We start from the raw sequence: 23,555 nt of genomic DNA, 5'->3' as shown, positions 1-23,555 counted from the left end.
TGATTAGCTGTAACCTTTCTGCAGATCCCAGCTACTCACGTCTGTGTCCTCACTGGAGCTTTGCCTGGGACAGCTCTGGGGCTGCTGCTCCTCACTGCTGGGTATTGGGGAGGTGGTTTTGATTTAGCACTGGGGTGTCTGTGGGGCTCTTGTGGTGAGGATCAGTGTGGGACGGTGCCCCTTGTTCCCTGGAGTCCCTGAAAATCCACCCTTGGCACAATCCAGAGGGTTGATGGGGAAGGTGGGAAACTGAGATAGAGATTTGGGGTGGAGCATCCGCCTCTCCCTGCAGAGGATTTGGAGGTTCCAGCACCCCCAGCTCTGGGTCCCACCGGTACCAACGCGGGGGTTTGCAGGGCAACCTTGTTCCCATGGTGTTTGCCTGGTGTCCAGTGTCGGTCTTTCTGAGGTTTGTGGGCGCTCCGGGAGCGGCTGCGAAGTCGTGTGGTGTGTGCTGAGTTTGCTGGGACTCAGCCTGGGCCCTGGGGGTGGATTTGAGCTCCGTGGTGTGAGCTGGGGTAACGCGGTGGTTCCACCAGCCCTGTTTGTGGGGACAGCCCAGCTCTCCCCTCCCAGCCGTGCTCAGCACCCAGCTCCTGCTTACAAATGAGAGGTGAAGCAAGTTTGTGAGGAAACTCAGCAAAAACAATAATAATAATAATAATAATAATAATAATAATAATAATAATAATAATAATAATAATAATAATAATAATAAAGGTCCCAGAGCTTCTTGAGGTGCACAGGGTCCTCTGGTACCTGCTGTCCCTGCCCATCTGTGGCATGGGCTAAGTGGGGGTTAAGTCCTCAAGTGTCCCCAAGGCTCCTTTTCCCTTGGAAGGGGTTGGGAGACGCGTGGCAGCCCTGGAGACGGCAGCGGGACCCGGGGAATGCCCGCCCCGGCGCAACGTGAGCCGGGTACCAAACGCAGCCGGGAGGCACCACATCCTGCGGGGATGGAGCCTCTCCCTGCCCCAGCCTTTAAAGACTCTACAGTAGTTTCAGGTCTGGGTGTTAATTCTGTACCCACGTCTTCCTCCTCCCAAACTTTCCCCATGCCTGGTGTGGGATGGGGAGGCTGGAGCTGATCACATCCTTGCACCCTGTGTGGCTCCGGGTGTGTTGGTTCTTTTATTCTTCTGTTCTGCTCCCTGAGGTACGAGCCGGGCGCTCGGCACCTCCACGAGCCCAGCCTCAGCGGCCGGGAGACAGGGAGCAGTTATTTCTGGGGAAACCCCCCTTCAGCATGTGCTTTGGCATCCCCTGGGGGCAGCGGGCAGGTACGTTCAGCGGAGCTGTGGTCCTCAGCATCCCTCAGCATCCCTCAGCATCCCTCAGCATCCCTCAGCATCCCTCAGCATCCCTCAGCATCCCTCAGCATCCCTCAGCATTCCTCTTCCCTCCGCATCCTCCCCGCTTCGCTTTAACACCACTCGAGGCTCCTTTGGCTCAGGACCCCGAGGAGCTGCTGCAGAAGGATTTATCCTGTAAAATGGGCGATGCCACCGAGCCTCTCAGGGGCAGAAAGGGGAACGTTTGTCTGGTTTCACCCGGGTGGTGTCAGCCTGGCCCCGGCAGGAGATGCTGGTCCCTGAGATGGTGCCGAAAAAGTGTGCGGCAGCTACCAGCGAGGTTTTCCCAGCTTCTCCATCCTCACTTTGTGTTCGTCCCTGTTCCCTGGATGTGATGCTTCATAGAGGGGGCAGAACATTTTCCCCGGGGAGTGTCCCGCGGTTCCTTCGCACGCCGCAGCCGGCGCCCGGCTCCGGGAGAGCGGAGGTGGGAGGCAGGCGGTGGGGCAGAACAGAGGCCTTTTTGTGGTCACGCATACATCTTTCCCAGTTAATTAATTTGACATTTACGCCGAGCTTCTCGTGCAAAGCTCCTGAGCGTTCTGGCGACCTTCGTGCGCACAGCGCGGGGTGAACACCCCCTTGTGCCCGGCCCCGCGGGGCAGGACGGAGCTGCTGAAGTCGAGGCGGGGAGGACGTGGCTGGATCCAGGCAGAGGACGGTTCCTGGGGCTGCCAAACTCAGCCTGGTTGCAGCATCTGCCCCCTGAGCTGTGTTTATTGGGGTCTTGCTGTGGTTGGGAAGGAAAGAGGTGGAAGCCGGTGCTGTGTTGGTGGCAAAGGGATGCTCCTTTTTGCGGTCGGGGAGGTGAGAGCATTGTCAGAGCTGGTTCTTTCCAGGCTTTTCTTTTTTTATTGGGTAAAATTGACTCAAAAGATGAATTCTGGACCTCATTAAACCCGTATTTAACTCAGCTGTGGGGGTGCACGCAATGCACTGAGCAGATGGAGGAGACAGCGCTGATTTTGGGGGTGAACAGCGATGGAACCACTGCGGTCCCCGCTCTGGGGGTGATGCTCCCCGAACTGTGCGTCCCCCTTTTCCACCTTGGCACCCCAGAACAGGCGATTTCAGCCCATTCCGCTGGGATCGGGATGTTTGCGCTGCCCCTGCCGCACGGAGGCCGCGTGTGTTTACATCTCTGTGGCCACGATGCGAAGCATCTCCCTCCCTCGGAACAGCTTGGCCGCCGCTCAGACTATTTATTTCAAGATAAAAATAACAGCAGCAACCTCGGGGCTGCTGCTTCTTTCCCGGCCCATGGAGAAACAAGGATTATTTTAGCAAGAGGGGGGGAAAAAAGCCCCTCAATGTGGGGGAGCCCAGGCACGTGTCCCCACCACTGCAACCCCAATGTGGGACCTGAGTTGGGTTCGAGGAGGCTGGAGCCAGGGACAAGCATCATCTCCCAGGCAGCACGGAGCACAACTTGTTGGCAAAACAGTTTTATTTGCCAAAAAACGCTGTTTTGCAGAGGAGGAGGAGGGAGCGAAGCGATTTCACGAGCCGCCTTGGTCGGGCTGAATAACGCTGAGCAGGGCGGGCGCTCCCGGGCTCGGCTCAGTTTGTGCGTGATGCTCGCCCTAGCAAATGTCAAAAATACAGCAGAGGGCTGCGATTTGGGCAGAGAGAGTGGGAGTTTCGGTCTGAAAGGGGCATTTAAAAAAGATATCTTGTTTACTTCTTATTTTTCGCAAGGAAAGCTGTAACCGGACAGAAAGCACCCGTTTCTCTCCTACCCCAGAGCAGTTTTCCCTGCAGAGGCAGCGAGTGGTGCTGGCACGGAGCATGCAAAGAGCTTTATTGCCCCGAAGTAGGCGTCAGTCCACCATTTCCAGCTCATATAAGGCAAATTTGTGTCCACTGGGCTCCTAACAACTTTTCTAGGTGCTGCCTGTCCTGTTGTGTCCCGAGATGCTGCTGGGAAACGTCACCAGCGCACCCCATAAAGGTTAATCAGAGGAGGTTGATTTCTCCCCCCATTTTGGAGGCTTTTTGGCGAGCAGCACCATCCAGCTTTTAATTTCCCTTCTCCCTCACGCACGGGCTGCACGTGCGTTCATTTGGTGCTTGGGGAGGGTGTCGTGGGAACCTCCTGCCGCTGCGATGAGGGTGCTGAGCTGCGTGTCACCGAGATGTCACTTACGGGAGCGTGGGGAGGGGGCGGGACGGGTACTTAAACCGCCCCGAAGCGCTGGCGCCGGCCCAGTGGAAAAACCCAGAGCTGCCAGGTATTTGTTGATGGAATGGGATGATTCTGTGCAGCCCGGGTGGTGCTCGGAGTACGAGGTTCCCTTTTTTGGAGGCACTGGGAGAAATGGCCACCGCGTCCCTGTGATTTGGGGTGTTTTGGTCCTCGGCTGGTGTCACCACTCCCTTTGTCCCCTCCTCCACTGGGACAAATAATTCTGAACATAATAAACCCGGTTGGCAGGGCGCACCCCTCTATCTGAGGCCCGATGAGCTCGGGGCACCCAGCCTGGGCAGTGTGCTTGGGTGCACCTAGAGCACCCACTTCTCATGCTCCTATGGCACTGATGAGTACTAATTAAGCCCTAATTAGCCACCAGTGATTGCAAGTCACCGCCCGGTGCGGTGCTGCCATTGCCTCTGTCAGAGGACGATGACAAACATCCCGTGCAGACCTGGGGGGGATCCTGGCGTTAATTAGCCTGGTGTTCATTAGGGAGTGTGCTGGCACATATTTGCTGATGGGGAAAACAGGGCTTTAAGTGAGCACCTGGGCATCCAAAAGGGACTTGTGGCATCAAGTGAACCGGGATGAACTGGGGTCCTGGGCTGGGCTCGGTGGCCGTGGGGCATCGTGGGACATCGTGGGACATCATGTCCCCCCAGGGCTGGGGCGCTCAGGTGAGCGGAGCTGCTGGGAACGCAGCACCCGGCCTCCAGAATCACTTATTTCTGTTTTCTCCTAGCACTGAAAAGAGCTGTTCTACCCATTTATCAGTAAATAATTGTTTTGGGTGCAAGTTGCTCGTTAGCTGCCTGGCAAGCGGCAATTAGGCTGTGGCAGAGGGCTGGCGGCAGGGGGAGCAGGCTGGCTCGGCTCCTTGGGGTGTCCCCTGTGCTGTTGGGGTGTCCCCTGTGCTGCTGGGGTGTCGGGGGCTCATGTTGCTGGGCAGGATACCCTGGATTTTTGGGGTGTTAATTGTGAGCCGCATCCCTCAGTGCTGTAATTGGTGCGATGCAGATAGCTCCCCCTCTTTGCCCTCTTGCCTTTAATTTGGATTAATTACTGATCGTTCATCTGACTCTGTCTGGGCTGAGGCGTTTAAAGCCGGACACAGCACCTTCCCTCTGAGCCAGCTCCAAGGTCCCTGCTCGCCCTCAGCAGCCCCAGCTGAAGCCAAACGCGCGTGTGCAGCCCGGGTGACTCCCCAGGGCTGGGCATCCTGGTGCTGTAACCCAGTGAAAAAGGGCATCGCTGATCCAAATCCCTCCCCAAAAGCCCCCGTTCCCCAGTGGGTGAGCCCCCCTCAGCTCCTGTGCTGTGGCGCTGGGGGTGACGGTGTTTTTTGGGTCCTATCCTGGCTGGCAGGCACGATGCTCAGCTCGGCGCAGGCCTGATCCTGCCTCTCCCAGTGCAATTTCAGCGGGCGCAGTCCGAGTTCGCCTCCAGCTATAAATACCTCGCAGAGCAGCAAAGCCCCCAAAGGGTTTAGGCACTATATATAGTTTTCTGCAGCAGAAAGACATCTTGCAGAGGCCGGGCAGTGGGATCTCCTTCCTCCTTCTAGGAACGGGGGGAAGGAGAGGGCATGACGTGGTGGGATGATGATCTTCCATGTGGATACAGGGCTGGAGCCGATGTCTCGGTCCCTTTGCACCCCTGCACCCCCAGCTGCTCTGCTCCAGGTCTTGCTTGCACCGAGCACCAGCAGAAGTTGCTGTCTGAGCGGGGAGGAAAGGGACATAAAACATTTATAGGCCTTGAAAATCGTCAAGGAAATGTCTGTCTCGGTTAAAATAGCAAGAGCAATTAGAGTTAAAAAATAAAACACCAACAAAACAACAGGGTTTGTGTGTTATTCCAGCTCTCTGCTGAGTGCTTCCCATCCTCAGGCTCCCTGCATCCCGCCCTCCCATCCTGGTGGCTCTGGATGATGGGATAAGGTCTAAAACCCCCTTCCCATAACATGTGCCAAATCCATCTGAAAACCCAATCCTGTGGCTCTTGCAAGCGCGTTAAAAACTGAATTTTGACTTCAAATGAAAGGACACCAAGAAGTTAATTGGGTTCCTTCTTCTTTTTGGTGTTCTCCGTGACGCCGGCATGGGGTCAATGCCCCCTGCGTGTGTCTGGATGTGGTTAATTAGGGAAGCCCCAAAATGAACTTCCCCAGCGTCTTTGCCGGCTCCATCCGCGTTTATCGGGTGCAAACGGGTCCTTCCCCTCCCCGGGCTGGGGTGAGGATGGGGCAGGAGATGAAGGAAAACGGGCGCTTCGTGCAGGGATGCTGGTGCCCATCCCTGTGCAGGGATGCCCGTCCTGGTCCCCATAGGGGATGCTTGTACTTCTCCCTGGGCAGAGATCCAGGTGTGTTTGTCCCCTGCAGGGATGCTGGTACCGTTCGGGGATATGGGCACGTTTGACAGTCCCTGTGCAGGGGGGGTGGGGTGCTCGGGGGGGCCTGAGCTGAAGCTCTGGAGCCCCGGACGTGCCCACATCCCACCAGGGCAGCAGAAAGTAGGTCGTGGCCGTGCTGCCATGGCCGGCTCCGTCCTACATATGTAAATCGGGGCTATTTCTGACCACTCGCACGGCTGTGGTTCGGTGGTGCTGAGCAATTCCTTGTCCCCTCCTTGTCTGCTCCTTTGTCCCAGGGCCCTGCAGGTGGGTCCAAAACTGTTCCCACCTCTGGGATGAACAGCGGATGCTCGCGGCTCTGCAGGTTTTGGGGGAGAAGCTTTGGGATCACCTCCTGGTCCAGGCTGGAGATGGTGCTGAGCTCCCTGCCCGCATCCCTGCCCGTTTCTCTGCCTGCACGGGCATTTCCGGCAGCAGTTGCGGGCGGATCCCACCCTGGATCCCTGCTGCCCAGTGTTCTGGGCTTTTTAAATTCCTCCTAGAGTCAGGGCAGAAGAAAAGTCCCTTTAAAGCTGCGTTTGCAAAGCGTGCAGCTTGTCAGGGTGGACGTGGGGCAGCTCACCTCCCTCCATCCCCGCCCCTGGGGCGAGGTCGGGTCCCCAGCAGCGATGCCCATCTAACCCAGCGCAGCATTTCCCTGGCCGATCCCCTCCAGCCCCGCTGAAAACCGCAGCACGTTTGCATTTGGCAAGCGCAGCATCTTAATCAACATCCATTACAATTTCCATGACAACTCTGGGGAAGGTGGGCAGCAACTCCTTCCCGTCAAATACATGCAAACACCCGTCCTGCTGCTTGAGCCGGCGGTCAGCAGAGCACCACCCTTGATTAATTATTCCTAATTGAATGCCACAAGGCAAAGGGATGCCTGGGAAAAGGGCTCCTTCGTTTTTTTTTTGCCAGCGGTTTGAGGGGCTGTTGGGGAGAGGGAGTTGGTATTAATCTGCAGCTGCTTGCAAGAGGCTCTAGTATATTCCTGATTAATCCTAATTAATTATTAGGAAGTTCATTAGCTGTGGCTCAGCACAAGAGCGGATTGGGAGGGGCAACAGGGCTCCGATAATTTGGCTGTAGCAGTTTTGGGAGCAGAATGGTGACGGTTATCACAGCACTGGGGCAGCCATAGGCACAAAAGAAGCATCCTCACAACCCCCATCCCTCCCGTTCCCACCTTAATGACCACAATTAAGCCAATCCCAGAAAATGAAGTGGCATTTAGAAAACAAAAATAGTAAAAAAAAAAATACCACAATTGCTTTTTGTGGTCGTTGAGAGGCTTTTTACTGCCATGGCTGCGGTTTTGGTGGAGTGTTCTGGCACGGTGACAGCTCACCAAAGCCATCCTGTCCTCCCCCGGGGCTGTTTTGGGGCGCCCACATTTCTCCTTAGTCTCTTTAAGGGGCAAAAAAATTAGGTTATGGTGCCTCGGACCTGTGCCAATATCACCCGGTGGGACAACTCGCTCCGCGGAGGGGTTCCCCATGGGAGGAGGGGACACGGTGGTGGCCCCGGACCAGGGGATTTCAGCCTCCTGAGTCACCGTGGCCGCTGGGGCTGGGAAGGGCGCCATGTGCCCAAAAGCAGAAGAGGTTTTTAAGCCTGTGGTCCCTGGGCTGTGTCCCCACATCCCCGAATAACCGTGCTGAGCCGGTCCCGGGGAGGGCTGAGCCGATCCCGGGGAGGGCTGAGCCCACGGCAAACCTCACGGAAAAGCCATTGGAGGTGCGTCCCACCCGGTCCCACCCGCGTCGTGGGCGATTTCCCTCAGCACGCAGGCGTTCCCAGCCAAAACCTTTCCTTCCACAAACAGCCGTGAGATCATTTTCTTCTTCCCACAACACAATTAAGCATTGTCCTCCTTATTCCACTGAAAATTAAGGAGGGGGTAGGAGTTAAAATACTGTGATCGCCTTGCCAGTGTTGGAGGAGCCAGGATGGGGCTCCCCAAGAACCTCAAAGCCTTTTCCCCACTGCGGGGATGGGTTGTGCCCTGGTAGAGGATGGGACCTGCTGGGTCACGGGGACCCAATCTGTGCTGCTGGTTCCTGCCCCCATCTCAGCACTAGGCCCTGGTAGATGGTGGGAGGGTTGGGCTGCGCTTGGCTGGCTTTTGAAAAGCATAATTGCTCTTTTCCTTGCGTTTTCATTGTTTAGCAAAGGGCTGTTATCTAAGCAGGCAGGGAACAGCAGGCTGGCAGCGCTGGGGCTGCGCTGCAGGGAACGTTTCAATGTGCCCAAGATGAGACTTCGGGTCAGAGGTTTGGGGGACACAAAAATAACGTCCCCTTTTTTGTTATTTGTGGGGATATGGAGAGCCAGCCCGAGGTGGGAGCCGAGCTGGTGTGTATAACGCGTGTGCTGTGTGTGCATTGCGTGGGAAGGGTGAGGAAGAGGAGGGTGTTGAGAGGCTCCTGGATTTATTTGCTGCCGGGGGTTGGGCGTTAGGGAGAGCATCTTGTTCTTCCCCTCGTGTTCTTCCCCCCCCGCGCCGATCGTGCAACGCCCTTGTCCACCGTGCACCACCCCGGGACACAAAGACACCCCCGTTATCCCCAGCTGGGGAGCCTGTGCCAGCATCTCCCATGGATCCAGCACAGACGGGGACGGGCCCCCAGCCCATCTCTGGGCCCATCTGCTCGGCGTCCCGGGGCTGGCTGCGCTTTGCCCAGTCCCCGTGAGTCACCCGCGGCTCGTCCCCACGCCGGGTGTTTTCACATCCATCTCCCCCATGTTGCACATCTCCCTCCACAGCTTTCCTTTTTTTTCCTCCCTTAATTAATGGAAACCATCCAGGTGTGTAATAATAGCACCGGGTGACCTGTATTTTGCACACTCTGCATTGTAATTAGGAGCTGGAGCACAGAGACCGCGCTCCCCAGCACAGCAAAGCTTTTCTGGCCATAATTAGGGAGAGAAAAACGAGGGATTTGTTTTTTTAAATCCATGATGGGAAATGTGGCAGGAAGGGACCCCACCTGGACCCAGCCCCCTGCCTCCCACCCTTTCCAGCAGCTCCCATCCCTGTTGTGCCATCCCAAGGTGTAGATCTGGTGGGGTATATGGTGGTTGGTGGGTTTAGAGCCTGGAAAGGACTATGCAATTGTCAAGTTCAGGGTTTTAGGCAGCTCCTTCAGCTTGGAGGCTGTGGGGGTGTTAAACCTGATTTATGCTGGGGCTCTTTCACATATTTTTCTTGTTGCATCATTGCTCGGGGAGAGGATTAACCCCTCAACGGCATCACGGAGCTGCTGGCAGCCCCCTCCAGAGTGCCCGTGTTCCGGTGCTGTCCCTTGGTTTGGGACCTTCCTGCCCCCACGGCTCTCCTGCTGCACCAGCTGCCTGCAGGCCCCGGGGCCGCCTGGAATTAGGGTCCCTCGAGCCATCTGGTCCCTGCAGGAGCAAACCCTCAGTGTGAAAGATTCCTTCCTCACGTCCAGCCTGAATGTCCCTCCTTTAGTTTAAACCATCACCCCTTGTCCTGTCGCAACACGTCCTGCTCAAAAGTCTGTCCTTATCTTTTTTCTCAGCCTCTTTTAAGTACGGAAAGGCCACAGTAAGGTCTGCCCGGAGCTTCTCTTCTCCAGCTGAACACCCCAACTCTCTCAGCTTGTAAAGACGGAAAACACCCCCTGGGCATCTCCCACTTGTATTTATGGAAAGTTCGGACCAGACCCTCCTGCTCTGGTTCCAAGATGGAGAATAAGGGGAGCACACAACAGGGAGGAGCCCCCAGGAGGATGCTCGTGGCTGGGCACCGCTCTCGGGTGGCACTTTGGCTCCTGCCTTGCTCTGTCTCCCTGCCACCGCTGCCTTTAAGCAGTGGCTGTAATTCCCTTTAATCCTGGCAGACAGGCTCTTGCTGCCACCCCCTGCGCACCGGCTGCTTCACCTGCCGGCCGGCGAGCCCGCGCACCGGAGGGTCACCGGCAATCGGCTTACGGAAGATAAAGCCACAGGGACAGGAGGGGTGATGGGAGGTGGTGGGGTTTGGAGAGGGGAAATTAGCCATTAGGGGTCTTGCAATTAGACCTTAGAACCTCCTGGGGGACACTGGGGACATCACCCTGGGGGCTGCTTTGCCCACTCGGGATACGACCCCTCGAGTCTGGGCTGGGGTCAAATGATGCTGGATGCCAGGGCTGAAGAGCCTCATTTTTGGGGGGCGGGGGAGCAATCCTCTGCACGTGTCCAGGTTTTGGCTGGGATAGAGTTAATTTTCTTCCTAGTAGCTGGCATGGTGCTGTGGTTTGGATTTTCCCACCACCAGGAAAATTTGAGCCAGGCAACAGGAATGTGCCGGGATAAAGGGGCTGTGGGATGCTGTGCAAACCCATTGCTGCAGATGCTAAAGGCTGGGTGAGCCCAGCACATCGGGAACCGGAGCTGATCCTGACCTGGGGATGGCTTTGGGCAGGGAGTGGAGCTCGGTGAGGCTCAGCTGGATGAGCAAAGGGCAGAAATCGGGATTTCTATGCAGTGTGTGCAAGGAGCATCCTCTGGAGCATCCTCTGGAGCATCCTCTGGAGCATCACTGCAGCAGCATGAACCCAGGGAGGGAGCTACTAAAGGAAACTCTGCATTAATCCTCAGTGTTCTGGCAAATTGCATTCTCAGCCCAGTCCTGGGGTGGTTTTGGGGCCATGGAGAGCAGATCAGACCCATCGCCACTTTGCCAGTGTTCCCGCTCCAGGTTGGCAGAGGTGCGCGTTTTCAGAGCAGCCTGGAGTGTGCAAAACGCTTTATTTCGGATGAACACAGGGACAACCTCTTCACAGCAGCGCTGTGCAGATTCACAACCTTGTTTTCATTCTGGCTGATGTAAACGTGCCCCGTCCCTGGGTTTGCTGCACCCTTCTGAAACCTTGTCCCTGGGGATGCCACGCGTAGCCACAAGTCCCAGAGGTTAATGATATGAGATGCTAAAAATACCACTTTTTATCTACAGACACGTGTCCTTGTGCGCTTTGGGAAGCAGGCAGGAGGGAAGGTGGAAGCAGAGCTGGGATGAGCGCAAGTTCTGGGCTACTGGGTGTAATGGGAAGGTCGGGGTGCTCTTTGGGGTGCTCAGGGGTGCTGATGCTTTTGCCTGTAGGGATGAGCAAGTGAGATTCCTGCTTGTCTCCAACATCTTTCCTGGTGAAATCAATGGGCAACTTGACTTACACCCGTGCTGGGGGTTTGCTCCGTGACTCAGTTTCCCCATGGCTGAAAAGGGGGTGGAAGTGCCTCGCTGAGCTGCTCAGAGACTGGCAGGGGGTGGTGAATTCCTTGGTCAGACGCGGATTGCTCACCCGTCGCAGTGTTGCAGTGGACATCGCTCGCTTCTGCCACTGCATGCGCACCCCCCGGTGTAATTTGAGCGTTTAGGTAAATCCTCCATTTTATTACACCATAAAAAAATCCATGGAGTGCAAAGGCACGAGGTTTCGCGCTGCCCTCCCCCCGCGGCACAGGCAATCTGGGCGCCCAGCGAGGGCTGTGGGTAATCCCCTCCGCACCGCATCCTTAATCCTCGCCCTGTCCCTCGCTGAACTGGCTGCGGGCAGAGGAACCGAGCGCAGGGCGAGCTTGGGTTTGCTCCCCAGCGAGCAACGGCCAGGGCTGGGCACGGGTGCTGCCGACCCCTGCTGGGAGGGGCGGGGGATGCGTGACCCCGCTGCTGGGGCTGCGCCGCGGTGGGGTCGCAGCGAGGTGTGTGTCCCACCGCTCTCTTTGCACAAGGGCAGCAGCCACGGGTGTCCCCAGCAGGGGATATCCCCAATTTGGAGGAGCTGGGAGTCCAATTTGCAGGAGTGTCACCATTTCAGCCTGGAATTTGGGGACTGGGCAACCAGGGCGAGCTGGGCTGTGGGACCGCAGTCCCGTCTCCATCATCCCAGCGTTCTTGTCCCCCACTCCCAGTCTAAGCATCCAAATGTGCTCCCCAGCACAGTCCCGTTTCCCCAGGTCCCCTGTTGTCCCCAACCACAGCAAGGGGACCCTTCAAGGCTCGGGCTCCAGCCTCACGTGCACCCAAGCCTTGCTGCTTCCTTCGCATCCAAACCACCCCCGTGGCTTTTCCAGCTGGGTGAGTTGTACCCTTGTCGCTCCCGCGCTGAGCGATGGCAGTCGGGGACCTCGCTCCTCAGTCCAGCCAGAAATCAATGGCGCTTGTCCGGGGTACGCGTGGCAGTCGAAGGACGCGGGTGCGAGGTTGGCACAGAGAGGCCGTATCTTTTATTAGAGCAGCCGGTACGGTTGGGGAAAAAAAGCCTCAAAGCAGATAAGCTTTTGGGCTCACAAGTCCTTATTTCAGGTCCTAAATAGAAACAGCTAAGTCAGATCATTGGGTTTATTTTAATCAATTTTACATCTGAAAAAATGACTAGTGAGCTGAAAAGCTGCTTTTATTTTCTCCTTTTTCTGGGAGCCCATGACTGTGAGGGCCAGATGGTGTGTGAAGGTGGCCGGCAGGATGCTGTGCTGGGTCCTGGCCCCAGCACCCCCAGACACACCAGTTTTTGGCTTTCCACGTGCCCAAACAGAGGTGGGAGGATCCAGGAGTCCTGGGGAGATGCTGCCCAGTTGCTTTGTGACTCAGTTTCCCCACCTGAACAGCAGGGAGGATGCTCCCCGTGAGCCAGGCTGCCCTACAACATACAGCTGCCCTTTTGAGATGCGTGGGCTTGGGGACGTTGATGTCACACTGGGATGCTGCCGTTGTCCGTGGGACGGAGCACAGTCCCATTGCACGGTTCCTGCTCTGCTCATCGCCCTCCAGAGCCCCCAGCTGGGCTGCGGGTCTGTCCATGCTCCACCATGAGCTGCTGGAAGGGCACAGGGTTGTGACTGTCCCCTGGGTCACTGCAACCCCCCCGATCCTGCTGGCAGGACACTTGGAGGTGTCCAGGCTGGAGATGCTGCAGGTACCATCCAGCCCGGTCAGAGCTGGATGCAGCGGTTTTACCAGATCCTGCTGCGATAGGACAAGGGATTTAGTCTTCAGCACAAAGAGGGGGGATCCAGACCATATTCAGACTGGGGGCTCCCGGCGAGGTCCCACCACTGAATTACAAACACTCTTCCCGAGCTTGGGGGCTGATGCTGCCTGGCTGATGTTGCCTTAAGGACGCTGGTCTTCATCTCTCCAGTGAGGTGCTGAACGGCTGCCATCCCGCTTACTGTATCAGTGTAATTATCGTTGGAAAGGCAGAATGGAAGCGGCTTGTTTAGCTCCATTTCATTAAGAGGACCTCATCTGGGGGCAGGAAACTAGAGGGCTCGGGCTGTATAAATATTTGAACAACCCTTTCCAGCAGCATAACCCCCTTTCACACGTACACACATCGCACGCGGATGGGATATCTTGAAATATTTCCCAGCGCACACAAAAAGCTTTTAAATCCCCCATCCCCAGAGGGGACGGTGAGAGCATGGGGTGGTTCTGTCCATTGGCAGAAGTTTTGCTCATTTACAAGGCTCGAAGCCTCCAGCTCTTTTACTTTCCGGGTAAACCGAGCCCTGTGGGGCCGGCAGTTCCTGGGCAAGGACCGGTAACCAGAGACGGGCAGCGCTGGGGTCAGGGCTCTGATCTTCGGCAGATTCAAGACATTTTCTTTCATCTGGAAACCTGAGCTTTCCCGCAGAGCCAAAGCACTTCCAGATGGGTCGTGTGGGGAGCCAGGTCCCCATGTCCCAGCAGCGGCCGCATTCGGGGTCACCCCATTGCTGGGGTGCTCCAGTGGGTCCCTTGGGACCATTTCTCCTCCTTTTGCACAAAAGAGGGTAACATGCAAAAAAGCGCAGTTTTACCATGAGCTGCCCCACGCAGGGAAATTTAATTTTTAAAATTGCATTTGTATGTTCCTTTCTCACACATCAGGTTTGATTGCTTGAGGCTCCTGGCTGCAGAGGAGAGGGCAGCTGTGCTGAGGGGCCGGTGCTGTCGGAGGGAGATTGATTACATTTCCAGATGAATAACTGCAGCAGATAAAGTTCAGGGCAGATAAATACGGGCTGAGGGCTCTTTGTGTGCAGACTAGAAAGAGGAAATACCTTTTTTTTTTCTCTTTCCTTCTAAATCGAGGAACTCCAGCACTGATCTGCTGGGGGTGGGAGGTGTGGACCTGCTCCTGAGCACTTGTGGAGGGAGCTGGGTTGATTCTGCAGCTGCAGAACGCAGATGAAATTAATGCTGTGGCCTGGGTGACCACTGGCTGCTCTGGGACACCCCCTCTGCTCCTCAGGCATGGTGGGGAGGCCGGTGTGAACCCCCCCGCTCTGATTCTCGTTGGAGAGCTGAGTGATGGGGCCAGACAGCAGAAATTGGGTTACTCTCGGCGGTGAGAAGCACTTGCACGTGTGCTGGGAATCACTCGCTGTTTGCAAGGAGCCGGAGCTGGGGTTTTCACACCCCTTTGCAGCACTAACATCCGGTTGCTCCAAATCTAATCACCCGTCCATCTATGCTTAAGGTGCAAAAATTGGGGCTTTGCTTTGGGGGCTCAGCAAGGACCAACGCCCTTGCACGTCAGGGATGTGCACTCAATGCAGGAGACAGGAGCGCAGCGCATGCAAAACCTTCCTCCATCCCTGCTTTGATTTTGATGACACTGAGTATTAACTCGTTGCGTTTGAAGGGCTGGTGCCACCATCACATTCTGTTAGCACTGCTGCCTGTTCATCAGTGCCTTGACACAGAAAAGCTGGGAAATCTGAGCGGGGAGGGAGCAGGATTAGGTTTCCCCTGTGCAGGGTGGCTGCCAGAGAACAAGGACACCAGTGTCTGAGGCTCCCTGCACCAAACTGCCCCCAACACCTAATTTTTTCCTCCCCTTTCTGCTGCTGGGGTTGGAAAGGAAAGCTAAACCTGGAAGGACCTGATTGCTCTGCAGGACTCATTGGCAAAAAAACCCCTTATGAGGCCAAAGTAACTGGGGAGCAATTTATTTTCCTCCGCTCTGGATGGGCAACAGGCAGGAGGATGCATCAAGTGGGAATAATTAGGCCAGGTCCCCACTCAAAGCCTCTCAGATATAATTAGGAGACTAATTAGGAGAGAGGGTGCTGCTTCCCAGCAAGGTGCTGCCCCTCGGTTCTCCACCCACGTGCTCCTGCAGCTCCTCGGCGCCAGGTTTGTTTCTCTATGGGGCAAAACTTTCGGATGTGCAAAACTTTCTGCCGAGCTCCTCTCACTAACAGGTCTGACTTGACTTACAAGCTCCCGAGGTTTTTGTTTGCTTGTTTGTTCTTCTAGTTTTGAGGTGTTAAGGCCCAAATTTCTGGTCTTTATTTTTCAGTAAATGGGGCTGGAAATGAGCTTTTGCTCTTTAACTTTTGCTGGGGAGAGCAAGGAGGTTTTAACCTCTTTTTAATGTGATGGTGGCCCCTGGAGTCATGCAAGTCCCAATTTGAGAGAGAGAGAGATATATATATATTTATAGATATATATTTAATATGTGGCTGTGTCCATAGCTCCCTGCCCCTTGACTGCACTGAAGAGTTTTGTCTTGGCCAAACGCTTTCACCATGGTCTGGATATGGAGCACGGGAGCGTCTTTCCCCCCAGTTTGGTCTGGCGGTGGCTTTGGGGACCCTGCTGGGTCTCTGCGGAGCAGCTGGAGGCGAGACGGGGAGCGTGTGAATCCCAAAATGCCAATTAGCAACGTCCTGCGCCGGGGAGGTGTTCAACAGACACAGCAGCAGTCCCTGTGCCACGCGTGCGAGGAAGGGCAGGGCAAAAAATAAATAAATATACCTATCTATATATTTAAAGTCCTATTTTGCAGTTCTTTGGAGAGCTGAGTCTCAGGGAGGGGAGCGAGCTCTGAAACGCGCCTTTGTGGAAGGTGAGAAAAGCTCGAGACAGTTTTGCACGTTAAGCTGCAATAGGATTATGGAGCAGAGCAAATTAAATCAGTTCTGTAATGACTGAGTGGGGGCAGCTCTGGCTGATGGTGGCAGCTCCTGGAGTCGGGGGGCTGGGACCCACCGTGAGCATCCCGGGATGGGGGCCCGGGGTGCGCAGGCAGCGTGCCGGAGAGGGCAGGATTTTCCCGGAGCTGCCTGCGTCGCCATGGCAATGTGCGAACCCAGGGGAATTAATGAGTCTGGAGCCCATCTCGAATCCTTCAGGGCGGAAAGAAATCGGGCTGGCCAGGTAGAGCGGGGCGGTGGTGGAGGGCAGGGGCAGAGCGGGGGTGCGGGCTGCCCGTCCCTGCCCGGGGTTGCTCCAGCCCAGGCAGGGCTGTCTGTGGGTTGGCAGGATGCTCTCTGTGGGACAGGGATTTTTGAGCAAAGAGGTTATCTCCCCACTCCCGAGTACCGAGGGATCTGCAGAGCCGAGCTCTGCTTGGCTTTTACAATCATAGAATCACAGGATGGTTTGTGTTGGAGGGCCCTTCCCAGCCCCCCAGTGCCCCCCTGCCATGACAGGGACATCTTCACCAGCTCAGGGTGCTCAGAGCCCCGTCCAGCCTGGCCTGGGATGCCTCAGGGATGGTTCATCCACCACCTCTCTGGGTACCTGGGCCAGGCTCTCACCACCCTCAGGCCAACAATTCCTTCCTCATGTCCAGCCTGAATCTCCCTCCTTTAGTTTAAAGCCATCACCCTTGTCCTGTCACAACAGGCCCTGCTCACAAGTCTGTTTTCCCCGTGCTGGCTCACCGGAGCTTGGGGAAACCACATCTGCCGGGAGCATCGTTTCCAGCCAAGTGCTCCACCAGCCCTGGCCAGACCCACAGCGCTGGGGCCAAGGGCTGGGCTTTGAACCATAGGAGCCAAATAGGGTGGTCCCCGGGGTGGTTTGGGTTTAAGGGAACCCGCCACCCAAGGGGCCAGCTCAGCTGCCTGATGCAGCCCCAGCCGAGCCTCGCCAGGCTCCTTTGTGCCTCCTCATCCCTGGTTCCACACGCAGCAGGGGGTGGGCACTTCGGTGGGTGTGTTTGGGTTATGTTTTTTCTTTATTCTTCACTCCCCTGGAGGTGAAAGGCAGAGCGTGCTGGGAGATGAGGTGTTAGCAACAATTTACATTGGAAGGTTTGCTATTTTTCATGCCAACCCTGGCTTGGGGATATTTATTGTAGTGGGGTAGGATCTGGCGCTAATCCATTGAAGAATTGGGATAAAAAAATGAGACGGGTGATCCCGAAGAGGAGGAGAAAGAGATGCTGCTCAAATAGCTGAGCCTGAGCCAGGGTACCTGGACCCGGTGGTTCGTTGTGTTCCCCAAGCGATCACTAAACCCAAGGCGGGTTTTGGGGAGCAGCCGCTCCCAGCCCCGCTCCTCGCAGCGTCGCCCGCATTGGCAGCGGAGAATCGATACAAAGCCGGCATAATTGCCGCTCTTCGGTAAACGTTAATGATTATTTTACTTGTATAAAATAACCGCCCTATTAAATCAAAATGCACTGGGGTTTAGGCAGCTGTTATTCAGGGGCTTAATTAATCTGGGAAAGAATGAAGCTACACAAAATCACTGGCTGCTGCTCGCCCAAGCTCACTCCGCATCCTGTAAGAGAGATCTTTGCTGGCCATGAGCACCAGCCCCTGGTTTCCACCAGCATCTTGCACCCCCAAACTCCAACCATGGTCTTTAGCATCATGGTAGTCTTCAACATCAATCCTTGGGGAGAATCTCGACCAGGACTGACCACGCTGGGACATCGCGGTCTTCTCCCAAAGCCGCTGGTCCTGGTGACGCTGAGCTGCTGTCTGGAGCCGCTTTCCAACAGATTTATTTTTAACTCGCAGCCTTGGATCGAAGAGTGGAAATTCAGTGATTTCTTTTTTTGTAATAGGAAGAGAATTGTGGAGTCCTTAAGGTTCAGAAACAATGTTTTCATTCCAACTTTATGTGCGAGTTCATACTATTTCAACTCTTTATAGTGTCACTAAATCACGTGTTGAGGTGAGTTATTAAGGTTTTCTATATAAAACACCCAAAAGCTGCTTTCAAGAGGTGATTAACTGAAAATATCCTGTGGAAAATACCGTAGAAATAATTGACGCTTTTCCTGCGATATGTTCTCAGTTTAAGTGCGTTTTCCCAGCGAAAACGGCGTTCGGCCGCTGATGGATTGCTGACCCTGGCTGTGTCCTCCGAGCTTTCTGACGTGGCCAGATTTGGCGTCTCCTTCACAGGGCAAATTGTTGCTTTTGAACTCTGCCACTGCGTTTGCGTTGCTCCGTCCTGGCACGGGCATTCTCCTGCCACCCGCGTTCTCCTGCCACCCGCGTTCTCCTGCCACCCGCGTTCTCCTGCCACCTCGTCCTGTCCCCGGCAGGGCTGTGGGTCTGGGAGCGGGGCTTTGGGCTGCCCAGAGCTGTCTCACCGGGCTGACGTGCAAACAGACCTTCGGGACTTTGGCTTTTTGGTTTCACCATTCGTTTTGGCGAGCAGGATGGGATGCAGAGAGAACCTGTGCTCGGCACCAAGGGATGGGGAGGGATGGACAGCAAGCTGGTCCTTGCGCTCACCTGCATCACACCGGCCTGTTCTCCGGGCTGTTTCATGCTGAAAACATGAAACAAAACCATGCACGAACCATCCTGGCTGCCTTAGAAACCACCACATTTCAGCTTTTTATTTCCTTTCCCATTCCCTCAGGGAAAACTCTCAAGCTCCTGCTCACAGCCAGGAGGGCTGGAAACATCCCCAGTCACTTCAGCCACCCAGAGTAGAGCAGGTAAACCCCCAGTCAGGGTGGCTGGGATGTGGGGAGATGCTTCAACCCCCCCCAAAGTCCCACAGAAAGCAGATGCTGGGACTCAAGCCAGGATTTGTCCCCTGGGAGCTTCCCCGTGCTTTCGGAAGCAGTTTTTGTCCCCACTTCACCCAAGACGCCATTTAATTCCTGTTTTCCTCTGACGCCCCCGGGAAGACGACCCCAGCCCCAGTTTGGGTGGGTGTGCTGGAGGACACCACCCATCGCCCCGCACCAGCCATGGATGCGTCACCATGGAGGAGGTGGTTTCCATGGCGACCGTTGCCATGCCGATGGCTACCGGCAAAGGGCCTGAGAGCATCCCGGGGAGGTTCACCAGCCTCTCCCCGTGGTTAAAAATGGATTTCCAAGGCTCCCCTCCTCCCGATGCAAAAGCCAGCACCCAGCAGGGCAGTTTTGCAATGGCAGTGCCTTTCGGGTTTAATGTTTGGGGCAAGTTTTAGGAATTTAAGGAGATTCTGCAAAAGCTCTGCCACGGAGTGGGAACACCCTACAGAATAGAACATCCTAATTCCCCCCCCAGAGAAGGAGGGCTGCGTGTACAGGGGATTTAGGAAGACCCAAAGCAGCTGCTCCCCGTCCCCCAGGACACGTCCGAAGATGCAGAGGGGTTTGTAGGAGCGTGTTTGTGCCGTTGGCGGGGGTGGCGGGCATGTCCCATGTCTGCCTTGGTTTCCCCATCTTTTAAGTATGCAAATGCTCAGGTGAATGTGGGGAACTGCTCGTGGGGGTGCTGAGTGTGTCACTGGGACTTTTTACCCGACTTTTACATTTTTTCACCTGTAAAATGGTATCACCCACCCTGATGAGGCAAGAGGAAGGGGAGAGATGCGGCGTGCGCTGTGCCGGGGGGTAGATACGCACAGAGGGTGGAGAGGGACCGAAGCCTCTCTAATCTCCCTGCTCAGCTCCAATGGTGCGGGGCCAAAGGGCCTGAGCTCTCACTTGCTTTGCAAGGCTCTTAGCGCAGGATTTGGGTGCGATTTGCGCTGCTGCGGCCCTTGGCTGCCATTCCCAGCTGCTCCAGCCAAGCTGTGGAGTGGGGGCGTGTAAGGAGACCCCGTGTTTGAAGCTCCGGGATGGTGCGTTATCTTTGGGCAAAGACTTGAGTATTCCCAGTGATTTGGCAAGTGTGTGGCACATTGGGGACTGGCAGGGTATCAGTAGTGGTGACAGCGAGGAGAGATGCTGCTGCAGGAGATAAAGGACCAGACTCACACAGAAAAACTCAACAGTGCTTTCAGGAGACACAGACGCTTAAAACCCCATCTCCCCTTGACCCTCCCGAGGGATTCATGTCCCCAGGGGTGTGCTCACGCTGTCACCATGGGCGTGTGACACAAGGGGTACATCTGCAGCACCCTGGTGACGATACAGGCAGGGTTTGGGCAGCAGGTATCTCCTTAGCTTGGACTTGGGGGCACCCATCATCCAGCAGCCCTGGAAGTGGCCTCGCAGCCCCAGCACCTCACTGGAGCCCAGGGCTGCTGGGTTTCCCTCCCCTTCCAGCCGATGGGCTCCAGGAGAAGAGATGTGGGGTTAAAAACTGAGTCAAATCCCAAATTTCTATGTCCCGGGACCTTCTGTACTTTCCAAAACTCCTTTTTGCTCCAATCGAGAATGAAAACAAAGAATCTCGAAGCTGTTGTCAAGAGGTAAAATGTTCCAATAGGTGAAGGGGACCCTTCTACCCTTTTGTTTTAAATTTAAGTACTAACCTGGCTTGTTACATCTTGGAACATCTGATGCTGTCTTGCAGATCAAAGCCTACTTGTTTGGTTTGTAATGAAGTGTCAAACGCCTTCCTTGCAACTCAAAAGGGAGATACTTTGATCTGCAAAACAAGATGTTTAAGAGTCCTACTAGCAAGGGCTCTTCAAGTTTTAGCAGCGCTGCAGAGCTGTGGAATATTTGAAGTCTGATATTGTTTCATATTGAGACTGTCCAAGTTACGGCAGCTGATGGAGTGTGTTACCCTCACACCTGTGCCAGGAATCACATGAAAATAATCTAGAACAAAACAATAGCTAGCTGGGGAGCCAAATGGATAATTTCTCTAAGTGTTTCCAAAAGCAGTTGTTTTTTTTCCTCCCTTTTTCCAGAGGGCTCATTTCCATGGGAAATGTTACTGGAGTCAATGTGAGCTCTCCACAAAATGTCAGCTTGGCTGAAAGATTTGCAACAACAAATTGTTCTGAGGAAAAAAAGAAACAACAACGTGTTTCGGGGTGGCTCAGCTGGGGAACAACTGCTTGTGCTCCCGATCCATCTTAGAGTCACAGAACCATTTGGTTGGAAGGGACCATCAAGATCAGAGTCCAACCCCCCAGGTCCCTCAGCCGCTCCCATCACACTTGTGCTCCAGCCCCTCACCAGCTCCATTCCCTTCTCTCAACTCGCTCCAGCACCTCAAGGGTTTCTTGGTGTGAGGAGCCCAAAACCAACCCCAGGATTCGTGGTTTGGCCTCCGCAGTGCCCAGCACAGGGACAGTCACCATGTCACCCCACGGGGGCTGCGCGGGGGTGTCGGTGAAGGGACCGCTCATGGTTTGGTGGGGCTCACATCTCTCCTCGTTCGGCTGCAGGCTCAGCGCTGGCGCAATGAGAACTACGAGAGGCCCGTGGACCTGGAGGGCTCCGGGGACGATGACCCCTTTGGGGACGATGAACTGGACGATGTCTACTCGGGCTCCGGCTCGGGGTGTAAGTAGCTGTGGGATCACCCCCTGCCCATCTCCGGAGTCACCCTCCTGCCCTCTCCTGGACAGAACCAAAGGGAACAGTCCCAAGGGCTGGGCTCAGGTGTCTCCATTTCCTGCTTCAGTCTCTGGTCATATTGGACAGGATCAGCCTTTCCCAGCACGACAGGATGTGCCAATGCTGTAGAGCTTTCACTGACCCTAGAGAGGAGCTTTAGCCACCATGTGGGAATTTGCAGCCCTTGGTTTCTGCTGAGCCCATAACCAGCCCATTCTTTTGGGTTTTCGGGGATGTCAGCCCTGGGAAATGCCAGGGCAGCAGCAGCTTCACCCTTTGCTTTTCTCCCCCTCTTTCAGATTTTGAGCAGGAGTCGGGGCTCGAGACGGCAGGCGGCGTCACCACGGACACGTCCGTCACGCTCCCCACCACGGCGGCCGTGCTGCCCATCACCTCGGTGCAGCCCGTGGTGACCCCCTTCGAACCGTTCCCTGCCGAGGACACCACCCCCCAGCAGACAGCCAGCGTCCTGTATATCCCTAGGGTGAGAGAGACACCCGTGATCCCCAGTTGGAAAGCAACCACCACCAGTACCACTGCCAGCGACTCCCCTACCACCACGACCACCACTACGACCACCACGGCTGCCACCACCACCACCACCCTGGCCACCACCACCAGCACCACTGTGGCCACCGCCAAACCCACCACCATTCGGAGGTTCCTGCCCCCCTTTGTCACCAAGGCAGCCACCACCCGAGCCACCACCCTGGAGACACCCACAACCTCCATCCTCGAAACCAGCACATCAACAGAGGTGGCCACGTCGCGGCTTGTCCCCACCAGCACAGCCAAGCCCAGGTCCCTGCCAAAACCAAGCACCTCCAGGACTGCAGACCTCACAGATAAAAGCACAGCTTTGCCGTCCAGTCCTGCCACGCTGCCACCCACAGAAGCCCCCCAGGTAGGAGGCGGGAGCCCTTCTCACCTGCTCAAGGGCTTGTGGACCGTGTTTTGAAGCCAAGTGATGGCAATGGGAAGCCTTTGGGGTGGATCCATCCTGAGAGTGGAACATTTGGGGAGCTGAAGAGCAGAGATTAAAGGGTGGGAGGGTTTAGCATGGGCAGAACGTGGTGGTGGGACTGGAGTGAGAAGTGATGGGGGACATGGGCACCCATGGGTGTGCCACACATCCCTCCTGCCCCCATCTCTGCCTTGCCCAGCCGCTCCAGAGCAGTTTCCCAGGGCAGGAGATGTCAGGGCTGGTGGTACCACTGCACCATGGGGAAAGACCCGCTTTCCTCTGGATTTGGTGTCTGGGCTCATTGCCCCGTTTCCCGTCTCACAGCCCATCAGTGTGAGGCCCAAATGCTCCACAATTACACTCGATGGTGCACTTCCAGCCCGTCGGGCGCCCTGAACGGGGGATTTAATCCGCTGATCCATCTCGCACTCAGAGCCCCTCGGGGGCCCTTTGAAAACCGCTGTGACTGAAAGGTGGAGTGATTTGTCTAAACTAGTCCCTCTTTTCTGTGTATGTATATGTACGTATAGCGCTCCGGGCTCTCGCTGACCTTCAATTAATCTCTGTCACAAAAACGCGTGCTTGTGGGAAGCAGTGAGCCATGTGCTCACGCCGGGGGCGGTGGGACATGGAGAGGGCTCCTGCTCACCCTCTCCAACTTCGGCCCATCGAGCTCTTTGCTCATCCTGATTTGTGACATCCTGAGGTAGCTGCGGAGGGAGCCGTTTGCTCCATGAAGGTGGCATCCTGGGGATGTTTTGCTCAGGGATGCTCAGTGTGGTCCAGCTCAGCATGTGGACATGTAGTAGGTCAGGCTGCTGCGATAAGGGGGAAGGTATGGGGGAATTTGCCCCCGAGGGAGCTGCAGGTGTGGGGATGTGCAGTGGCGATGAATAGGTCAGGTTTGGGTGGGAGGGGGATGGAGAGGCTCATTGGTCCAGCCCGTATTTGCTCTCCAGGGTTGCATCACTTCATGTGGGCCCCTCACGCCAAGAAAGTCCTTGAGGTGCTGGAGTGAGTTCAGAGAAGGGAATGGAGCCATGGTGGCCTCAGCCTTTTGGTCACCATCAAGATATTGGGTTGTGTTGCTTGCTCTGCAATATAACCATCCATTTCAGTGATACAGGGAGGGACACCCCAACCTTATCCCCCATGTGCTCTGCTGA

General features: G+C 55.7%; 1 protein-coding gene across 3 annotated transcripts in view; it reads left to right on the top strand.

Annotated features, from left to right (window-relative positions):
• The window catches only part of SDC3 (syndecan 3), a 33,049-nt gene that overhangs the window by 3,600 nt on the left and 5,894 nt on the right, over positions 1 to 23,555 (top strand). For all 3 annotated transcript variants that reach the window (XR_010652834.2, XR_011735705.1, XM_065856940.2), the window contains exons 2-3: positions 21,254 to 21,371; positions 21,725 to 22,329. Coding sequence is in view for 1 of the 3 variants with exons in the window: in XM_065856940.2 (XP_065713012.1) it covers positions 21,254 to 21,371; positions 21,725 to 22,329 (723 nt within the window). In the remaining 2 variants the exon portion in view is untranslated. The remainder of the gene's footprint in view (positions 1 to 21,253; positions 21,372 to 21,724; positions 22,330 to 23,555) is intronic.

Source organism: Patagioenas fasciata, chromosome 25 (genome assembly GCF_037038585.1).
Source record: "Patagioenas fasciata isolate bPatFas1 chromosome 25, bPatFas1.hap1, whole genome shotgun sequence".
NCBI lineage: Eukaryota > Metazoa > Chordata > Aves > Columbiformes > Columbidae > Patagioenas > Patagioenas fasciata.
This window is presented reverse-complemented; position numbering and strand designations above follow the sequence as displayed.